The sequence below is a fragment of the Stylophora pistillata genome, chromosome 6 (assembly GCF_964205215.1).
Source record: "Stylophora pistillata chromosome 6, jaStyPist1.2, whole genome shotgun sequence".
NCBI lineage: Eukaryota > Metazoa > Cnidaria > Anthozoa > Scleractinia > Pocilloporidae > Stylophora > Stylophora pistillata.
The window spans coordinates 730,001-740,000 of NC_142524.1; the positions used below are offsets into that span (position 1 = coordinate 730,001).

At 39.6% G+C, this 10,000-nt stretch overlaps 1 protein-coding gene, 1 long non-coding RNA gene and 1 pseudogene across 4 annotated transcripts in view; 1 reads left to right on the forward strand and 2 right to left on the reverse strand.

Annotated features, from left to right (window-relative positions):
* Window positions 1-516, reverse strand: part of LOC148727635 (uncharacterized) — a 19,926-nt gene extending 19,410 nt beyond the window's left edge. The window contains exon 1 of one of the 2 annotated variants that reach the window (XM_088763446.1): window positions 281-516. In XM_088763446.1, coding sequence (XP_088619572.1) covers window positions 281-427 — 147 coding nt within the window. In that variant the 5' untranslated portion in view covers window positions 428-516. The remainder of the gene's footprint in view (window positions 1-280) is intronic. The other variant, XM_088763445.1, reaches the window with a different exon arrangement.
* Window positions 517-1,542: 1,026 nt separating this feature from the next.
* Window positions 1,543-3,431, forward strand: LOC148727637 (uncharacterized). The gene is made up of 3 exons (XR_015988960.1): window positions 1,543-1,745; window positions 2,465-2,570; window positions 2,816-3,431. It is a non-coding gene; the product is annotated as an uncharacterized LOC148727637 (long non-coding RNA).
* A 447-nt stretch (window positions 3,432-3,878) lies between these two features.
* Window positions 3,879-5,480, reverse strand: LOC148727638 (uncharacterized; annotated as a pseudogene). The gene is made up of 2 exons (XR_015988959.1): window positions 5,316-5,480; window positions 3,879-4,915 (listed from the first exon to the last, which is right to left on the reverse strand). The product of XR_015988959.1 is annotated as an uncharacterized LOC148727638 (transcript).
* Window positions 5,481-10,000: the final 4,520 nt, after the last annotated feature.

A 10,000-nucleotide genomic window follows, 5' to 3' on the forward strand; every position in this document is an offset into this window, starting at 1 on the left:
ACCTTGAAATGCAAATGCACATGTATGATGAACGTGAATGATCTTGAGTTTGAGTAATTAAAGCAGAGTTAACTGTCTGATAGTATAGAAACTGTACCTCATCACGATCTAAATAACATCCAATTAACTTTAAGCGTTAGGCTATTATTGACATATAAATGCATCTACGATCTATACGAATAGCTAGTTTTGTTTGATTTGTGGAATTATTGAGATAAAATGCGGCACAACCTGGTATAAAGCTACAGCCGAGGTTAACCAAATGAATTAATAAGCTTACCTCGACTTGTGCCTTCGTCAAACCAGTGTCCGTTGACGCTTTTAAAACCATCTCCTTGTACATAGTTCCCGTTCCAACCATCCCTCCTGCAAAACACCGCTCTAAAATACCTCTCTGTTCATCTGAGATACGCGTACGTTTCGCCATTGTATTTCCACACGAAGAACAACCACTATCTCGCTGAAGGCTTACCAGACGGCACGTTGTGGAATTTGTTACTCGCGGGCGAACGTGGATCATTCCATAAAGCGATTTCATTGGCTGCTCCAGACAATGCCTCGAATAAGCGGCATCAGACGGCTCAGATGGCCCAGACGATCATTTCACTTGGCTACTACCCACATTCTCAATTGAGAAATACCGGGTGTTACGCTATGAGAAAGTGTGACACGAGTGCTTCAAACTGGCATTTTCGTTTACTGATAAAATGAGTTGCAGAGAAAAGATGTGAACTCTGCAACAGCATTGCGTGTCGTTCTCCTCATAGGGATATCTACAGCTCGTTCATAGCTATAGTAAGAGTACACTGTGAACAACAACAAACAAACATATGAGTGAACTGCGGTTATGAGACGTATATAAGAACGATCCTTCGCAGTAAAGCACTATTTGAGAAATAGTGGAAATCAGACCTGAAAAAAATTTCAGGCCTGTGCGGGATTCGAACCACTGACCTCTGCGATACTAGTGCAGCGCTCTACCAATTGAGCTAACAAGCCAACTGGGAGCAGGCCATCAAATTAATTCGATATAAACCCGTAGATGATAAATCGAACAACAACAAACATATGAAACATATGTGTGAACTGCGGTTATGAGACGTATATAAGAACGATCCTTCGCAGTAAAGCACTATTTGAGAAATAGTGGAAATCAGACCTGAAAAAAATTTCAGGCCTGTACGGGATTCGAACCACTGACCTCTGCGATACTAGTGCAGCGCTCTACCAATTGAGCTAACAAGCCAACTGGGAGCAGGCCATCAAATTAATTCGATATAAACCCGTAGATGATAAATCGAACAACAACAAACAATGACAACAACAAACAATGTTTGTTGTTGTTCGATTTATCATCTACGGGTCTATATCGAATTAATTTGATGGCCTGTTCCCAGTTGGCTTGTTAGCTCAATTGGTAGAGCGCTGCACTAGTATCGCAGAGGTCAGTGGTTCGAATCCCGTACAGGCCTGAAATTTTTTTCAGGTCTGATTTCCACTATTGCTCAAATAGTGCTTTACTGCGAAGGATCGTTCCTTTGGATGTGGTTCTTGTAGAAGAACCAAAGGAATCGGCATTTTCGAGTTGCCCTTAGCGAAAGATGAAAATCACAAGAGATGGCGCAACGAGTGGCTTGGTGTACTCAAGAAAACAAGGGAAATGGATAAAGATTTTAAAAGACAGATAGTTGAAGACAAACTCTACACTTTCGAAAAGCATTTTTTTTCCGAAGATATTGAAATATGTAAGTATTTTTCGATAACTTTTGCTATGGAACGATACGATTGCTGAGCGTAATGTGCGTAGCGTTGCCAAGCTACTAAGATATAAACAAACAGCTTTTTACGTATGATGCACGATAGCGCAGTAGATAGCGCTATTTAAGCAATAGCGAAATTCAGACCTGAAAAAAATCAGGCCTGTACGGGACTCGAACCACTGACCTCTGCGATACTAGTGCAGCGCTCTAACCAATTGAGCTAACAAGCCAACTGAGAGCAGGCCGTTAAGTTGATTCGTAATGAACCCGTGAAAGTGATAAATGAGATAGAATAAATATATGAAAATCATATATTTTGAACTGCGGTATTTGATACGTATGATGCACGTGATCATACGTATCATGCACGTGATCATACGTATCAAATACCGCAGTTCAAAATATATGATTTTCATATATTTTTTCTATCTCATTTATCACTTTCACGGGCTCATTACGAATCAACTTAACGGCCTGCTCTCAGTTGGCTTGTTAGCTCAATTGGTTAGAGCGCTGCACTAGTATCGCAGAGGTCAGTGGTTCGAGTCCCGTACAGGCCTGATTTTTTTCAGGTCTGAATTTCGCTATTGCTTAAATAGCGCTATCTACTGCGAGGATCGTGCATCATACGTATCAAATACCGCAGTTCAAAATATATGATTTTCATATATTTATTCTATCTCAAACAGCTTTTTCTTTCGTAGAGAGTCAGGTTTAAGACTTTGTCTGCCTAAATGTCAGAAGTCTTACTGAGCACCAGCGAAAACGAAAGCCATTCCTGGCACCTTACAGGTCTACTCAAGATTGATGGTAAGTCTTGCTTGAACTATTGGTATAATCATAACTTGTTGTTTAGTGCTCAAATTGTCTATCATAAGACTCAATTTATAATAACCTGTTAATTTGATTTTAAGAGCAAAATTACATTTTTATCACTATTATTTTCATGTAAATACTCTTGCCTACAAGTCTGTCATTCAAGTTTAAGAACACAGACTGTATTGATAAATTGCTATGCATTTGAACACAAGTAATTTTTTAATTTATATTTATAGGTTTGGCTTTTTGATGGAATTCCTGCAGTATCTTCAGAACTGGAAGGAGAGCACTGAAAACCGAGAGGGTGAGTTTACCCAAAATGCAAGATCCAGGATGTTCCTCTCTTGGCAGACATACGAAGGCTTCCAGATTTCTGCAAGGTCTACAATCGAGTGCACCAGGTTTCTTCTTTCAGAGGGGATGGAGTATGTCCTGACAGAAAGGTTCTGTCAAGATCCTGTGGAAGAATATTTTGGAAAGCAGAGGCAGTTTGGCCGCAGGTGTGACAATCCAGATATCAGGACCTTTAGCTACAACAGCAACACTATTAGAATTGAAAGGTCAGTCTCCTGCCAGAGTGGGAACACTAGAGGCAGAAAGGACACAAAAAAAGCCTGGGTTAATGTGACCAATGAAAAGCTACCATGTAGAAAAAAGCAAAGAACTGTTTAGCGTATTCATAGCTAGTGGAGGCACATTCTAAGCCACTCTATTCACACTCTATTTCTAAATTTTTTTACTCCAATAATACAAGATATTCATGTAACAATCAATTAATGCACATAAATCAATCACCAATGTTTCATTTATTGTTTCAACATGTTTAATTTGAAAATAAATATTTACATGACATTTGTGTTGTTTTCCTTACTACATGATTTAGATACATGTTATTATCCTATAACTATCATATTGGTTAATCCAAAGTTAATAGAGGGGTCAATCATATTCATTTTCATATGACTTTTCAATGGTTTCCATTAGGTATTTAGTTTCTTTGACACGCATTACCTTTATTCAACCAGTAACAACCATTTGTTTTGTTAAATAAGAATTTGTTATCAGATTCCTGAACTCTAAATCTATTGTGCAAGGAACCTTAATACTTTTAGGTACTTGCTATAAATAAAAAATGAAAAATAGAAATTGAAAATTAAATTTTTATACCATATGTGAACAACTCTTAGAATGAAAATGCTCTTCTTGATAAATGACAATAACATTACAACAAATATAGTGAGAAAGCAACAAATATTTCTTCATGTATCATATAACTGTTTTGTCTTGTGTAATAAAAATCTATTACATTACTCAGGCCTTGCTTGTTCTTGATCATTACTTCTCATGATCTCCTTTTGGAGAGCTTTAGCCTTTGTTTGCTTTGCTTTTACTTTGTAGAGCTGAAGGATGTCCTCAGCACATGAAAAGGAGCGTACCCTTACATACAAACTTACTATAGCATGAAGCACATTTTTGCTCACTTCAGCCTCTGGGATTAGCTCTGCATCAGAAACCATACATTGGTAGCTTGACAATACCTCACTGTCAGTTACTGAGTTGAGAGTTATGCCAGCAATATCCACTTTTTTCAAGCAGTTAACTGAAGTGAGATGCCGAAATTGATGCTCTGTTTTAAGAGAAATGTTCTGTGCATACTTGGTAATGTTCCACTAGCCACCCTGGCTTAAACTTGACACCAGTTTTTGACTCTCACACCCATACTCTTGTTTACCAGCTTTCAATATTGCCCTTGCCTGTTGGTTTTCTGCTGTATTGTTTCTTGCATAATTTTTATGCAAGTTATGCAAGACATATCCACCAACATACTGAAGACCAGCTTCTTGTTTTTCTGACAATACAGTTTGGGATGAAGGTGGGTTACTGTCAGAAGAAGACTTAATGCCCTTGCAGTAGGACAGGATAAAATCAGCTACCTTGGTTGCAAGCAGTGTTGCAGCATTATGAGATAGTCCTTTGAAAAACATTGGAGACTTCAATGGTACTTGAGCATAATAGTTGCCATAGAATTTCTCGGCATTCCCATTTTTTGAATAGCCTTCAAATAATGCCTTCATTACAGAGAATTCTTGAGTTCCTTCTTCAAACACTTGATACTCGTACTGTTTTAACTCCTTCCTTAGATCTTCTGCAAAAACTTCCCTTTCATAAATGTTCTTTAATGCATTACGTACAATCTCAGCTAGAATACTAGCAGTCAAAGTCAAACGATGCTCGTTCCGATTTGGATTGTGCTTGGCAGCTCGATGCCTTTGATATCCTCCTCTTGTTTTGTATTTTTTCCCACACTCGCTGCAAACAATCTCGGTTGATTGGACCTACCAAAAAATATTAAATCATAGTTTCAGCATATTAGAGTCTGTCTCTATGAAATATGATCAAATGTTAACATACTTGCCGTCTTCCGAAGGCACTTGCGACAATGTTCAGTTTGTTGTCAGGTTGCATTCTCTGTAAACTATTTTTAACAAAGCAAAACCCAGGCAATATTCAGGCAATTTTTAGTATCTAGGGCACTTCTACCAGAGAAACTAATTACAATTTTATAATTTTTCTAGAATATAGCTAGGAAATTGTTATCTGAAAACGTCGGGAAATTCTCTGTTCTCTAGTAGTTAATAGTCGCGTGAAAGTACATTAGCGTGTGGCTCCGTAAACCCCTTCAAAAAAAAAATTATAGACTAAGTAAGAGTAAGCTTCTAAATATTCTGCACTTACTTCACTTGCAGCAGTTAAAAACTGTTCCTGCAGTACTTCATCTTCATCAAAGCTGTCTAAAATTGCCTCAAAACTATCGCCAATCAAAATTAGATCCTCTCCACCATCCGCCATCTTTGAACTTGTGTTTGGCTTGTGCACCGTCGCGGTCACGTGACAGGTACTTTCAACATCGGCGCTGCTCTATAGTCTCGCTCTTTGATGCTCGCCGACTTTCATAACCAGTCCCCTCTATTAACTATGCTTCAAGAGACGATCCAGAAAACAGGAAACAGTAATTATACCTCTTCTTCCCTGTTCAAGGCGGATTGAGAGCAATTGGGCATTCATTCCGCATCAGCCACGCTCTATAATGTTTCGTCATATAATGCATTGCTAGCTTTGGACCCGACCTTATTTGAGGGGGATAGATCACTATTTGGCTACCTTCTTGGGAAAGAATACCAAATAACTAACTAGTTGAGTTGATTTTTCAAAGCCACTGTTTCCAAAATGCAAGTATTTGATGTAGGTATACCGACTCGCAGTCGAGTCTGCTGTGTCAGCTGGTGCAGTGATTACTCTCGAAGCGTTTCTTGAGTTCCGAGCTACGTGGAAATGGTTTTATTTCCAGATGTGAGCTTTTTTCGGACCGCTGCCGGGAAAAGGTGCGTGCGAAAAATATGAACGTGCTCCGTGAGTCGTAGTCTTACAACCGGCACGAGTAACTTAACAAGGCACAGAAGCCTCTGGAGAAGAAGTAGTATAAATATAAAGATTTTGAACGTTGGCTGTTACAAATATTTCAGCGAAAGTTGTGGTTTTCCAGGTTTGACCCTTATAAAACTTCCTTTAAATAAACAAATATTCGAACACTACACTTTTCTTTGTCGCACATCTGCAGTGATGTATTATGGGCTATGCCCTTTGCAGATCCTTCGCCTTTTTTTTTTACCTAAAATGAGCTTTATCGATATCCCCCGAAGTACCATGAACATTCAATTATGAAACATTAAATTATGATAGGAGTTAGATAATTGTTTGCTCCTGTTTCGTATATGTAACAGACGACCTTAAATCTTGAAACCACGTGCTTCATAGTCCAATTTTTTATTTTTGCGTTTTATCTCAGTAGACCTCATTTGGAATTAACTAGTGTTATTCTGCACGTGAGAATCATGTTTCTGAACTAGCAACATTGCGCTGACATTTGGTTCACGGTTCGGTTATATCCTCAGAGACCCAGGGGCTGAGTCGATTTCAAGTATGGGCATGAAGAGCCCCTGGGGACATTGTCTTACAAGACTAGTTCCAAACGTTCGCAGTCGTTCTGCCATCTGATTGGTGCCAGAAAATCTTTGCTTTTTTTCTGCCCTCTCAGAGTAAAGTGTACTTTAGAAACCTTTCGTGTGTTTTAACACGGACATATATCCTGGTAGCTCAGTTGCTCGCTATGTTTGCTTGGACCGTGCGACGGAGATTTGCTTGAGGTGAAAAGTTTCAGTCTCAACAAACAATGTAAGAGAAATCGATCAGATTGTCCGCGAAAATTTTTACCAGAAATTATACTGAATAGTTTCACAGGTATCACTAGAGAACGTGTTTTCAAGTTTGCGAGGTTTGTAAACAACACGATGGTTGCAGTCATTGATATGTCGCTTTAAACGTTAGACGAGATTTAAGCTTAAATCTTTCTAGATTTTTTGCATAATTTGCTATGACTAAAACTTTGCCAATCCCGTGAAGTTATCTCGTCGCACGGGCCACGCAGGTATGTCGAGCAACTGGTACTTGCGTATTTTTCTGTGCGTGCCAAACTCTAATCTAATCTACGCTTGAAAAAAAGAAAAGCTAAGCGTGGAAACTGTTGTTTATTAGATGTGGGTAGATGACCCTGTACTACTAAGCTAACATTTGCAATAAAGCAAACCCGCCCTTTCCATCCAATATTTCTTGATGTTTGGGTTTGTTTTTCCCATTGAAAGCAGCATCGGATCGATTCCCAATGATCAAAGGTATTTAACTTGGTCTTCAACAATCGACAGAAGAGGTGAAATGACAATGACCAAGGGACTAGAAGAGAATCCGTAGCCTTCCCAGCTCAAGAATTTCAACACTCTAGGCATCAGTTGAAAGATTAAACTCTTTCCAAACCACTTCGGTAACTGCCCTAAAACACCTCTCCTCACGATGTTGTCGTTAATAATTTTTTGTGAAGGTGTGGTCTGATCGTCCGGGTGAGTGTAGTCGTGAGAAGGACTGTTGTCGGTGGTAGTGACTGACGTTTCGACAACCTGTGCAGAAGTCATCTTCAGAGTCAAGTGAATGATTGTCAAGTGGATGATCAACAATCATTCACTTGACTCTGATGATGACTTCCGCACAGGTTGTCGAAACGTCAGTCACTACCACCGACAACAGTCCTTCTCACGACTACACTCACCCGGACGATCAGACTACACCTTCACATGTTACCCCCGGGTTCAAACCATTTACTGCATTAATAATTTTTTGTTCAGATTTTAATTAGCTAACCGGAAACACAGCTAAGCTTTCTCTTAGCGCTTGCTGGAGGTCGTCCACGAACTTAAGGTTCTCTGCAACCTTGGCCCTATTGTGAACGACTTTACTACAAAGCGAAGATTAGATTTTGGCGCGCACAGAAAGCAGAAAGCTCCGTAGGCGAAAGCGCCAGTTGCTCGACCTACCTGCGTGGCCCGTGCGACGAAATAACTTCAAGGGATTGGCAAAGTTTCAGTCAAAGCAAATTACGCAAAAAATCTAAAGATTAAATCTTAAATGTCGTGTAACGCTCAAAGCGACATATCAATGACTTCAACCATCGTGTTGTATACAAACCTCACAAACTTTAAAACACGTTCTCTCTTGATACCTGCGCAAGTGTTCCGTATAATTTCCTGTAAAATTTTCGCGGACAATCTGATCGATCTCTCTTACATTGTGTGCTGAGACTGAAACTTTTCACCTCAAGCAAATCTCCGTCGCACGGTCCAAACAGTCATAGCGAGCAACTGAGCTACTAGCATATATGTCCGTGTTAAAACACACGAAAGGTTTCTAAAGTACATCAGAACATAGCTAGCAGAGTCGCGCAATCAAATTCATTATACGTGAGCGTGCTCAAAATCCCGATAGTGCACGCTGATAGCGTCAGCAAATCCGACTTCGCCAGAAATTTTTTTTTTCGCGCGAGCGGCCATTGTTAGCGCGGGGAAAAATAATATATTTCGCGACAATAATGGATACAAACAGACACTCGACCTACTAGTCCGAAAACGAAGACAATGTTTGGACCTTTTCCCTTGGGCTAGAGTTCTTAAATGAGGCAGAAAAAGAGAAAAACAAAGGAAAAGCATACTCGGCATCAGCGCCATCACGATTTGCTTTAACTGATAGTGTTGTCCGTTTTTCGCGTCGGATTTGATGCACAATTCCACTGGCTATGTTCTAAAACAATTAGTTCATGCTTTCAGCTGTGCACTATCGAGTTATGGAGCACGTGGGAAGTTTGGAGAGCACTCATGAAGCTAGAGTTGCCCTCGGCTATCGCCTCGGGCAACTCTTACGCTTCTTTCGTGCTCTCCAAACTTCACGCGTGCTCCATAACTCGATAGTGCACGCTAAAGAATGAACCAATCGTTAACTTTACTCTGATAGGGCAGAAAAACACAAACATTTTCTGGCACCAATCAGATGGCAGAACGACTGCGACCGTTTGGAACTAGTCTTGTAAGACAATGTCCCCAGGGGCTCTTCATGCCCATACTTGAAATCGACTCAGCCCCTGGGTCTTCGAGGATGGGTTCGGTTGTAGACTTATATAAGATATCTTACGCAAAGTGTTTCAACGGAGTGGGAATAGAGAAACCCCGAGATACGCTTTGTAAAACAATCATTATCAGGTGTTGACTATCCTGCCAAGTTCTATCGCTATTGAGGGAGCAATGCAACAACTTTAGGACTGCAATCCCCTTTTGTGATACAGCAATATGGACGGTAAGATGATATCATGTTAAATAAGATGTAGATTGGATGTAAAATGCGAAACAATGGAGTTTGTGTTTGAATGTGAACACTTTCGAACAACTGACGGCATCGTCAAATCAGCTCATTTTATCCAACTTTAAAATTTGATTAAATCGCACTGAATCATTTCCCTAAAAAAATCGTTTGGAGATCGAAAAGAACCACACTTCGCCTTCCAAAAGCCAGATTTTCAGTCGATTATTTTGTATAGCACATAGTAAAATAACGTTAACGGGTTAGTTTTTACCTATTTTTAATCTTGTTAGAAGAAGGTCGGTTAAATTCAGTTAGATTGTGTAAATAAACCATCAAGAATTGCTCAAATTACTGTCAAGATATGTATTGATGTTGTTTTCAAGATTTGGTAGTTTTTATCGGTCCAAGTGTTTTCAATTCGTGGCGCGACGCTCCGAGATTAGTCTGAAATTTTGAGCTTCAAAAGCGGCATTTGGTCGAAATTCAGTTGTCGAGTTTTTCGAAAATATATCGATATTCAGCCAAACGAAGTATGCAGTGCTTTATTTCACCATAAGGCCCAACTAACTTGAGAATATGAGACGAATCTATTTTTTGGCTGTTGTCACCAAATGTTTGACCGTTGGTAAGATTCGTTCGTAAGTCGCTCTTACTACAACCGTCGGCGAATTATTTTTAGGGAG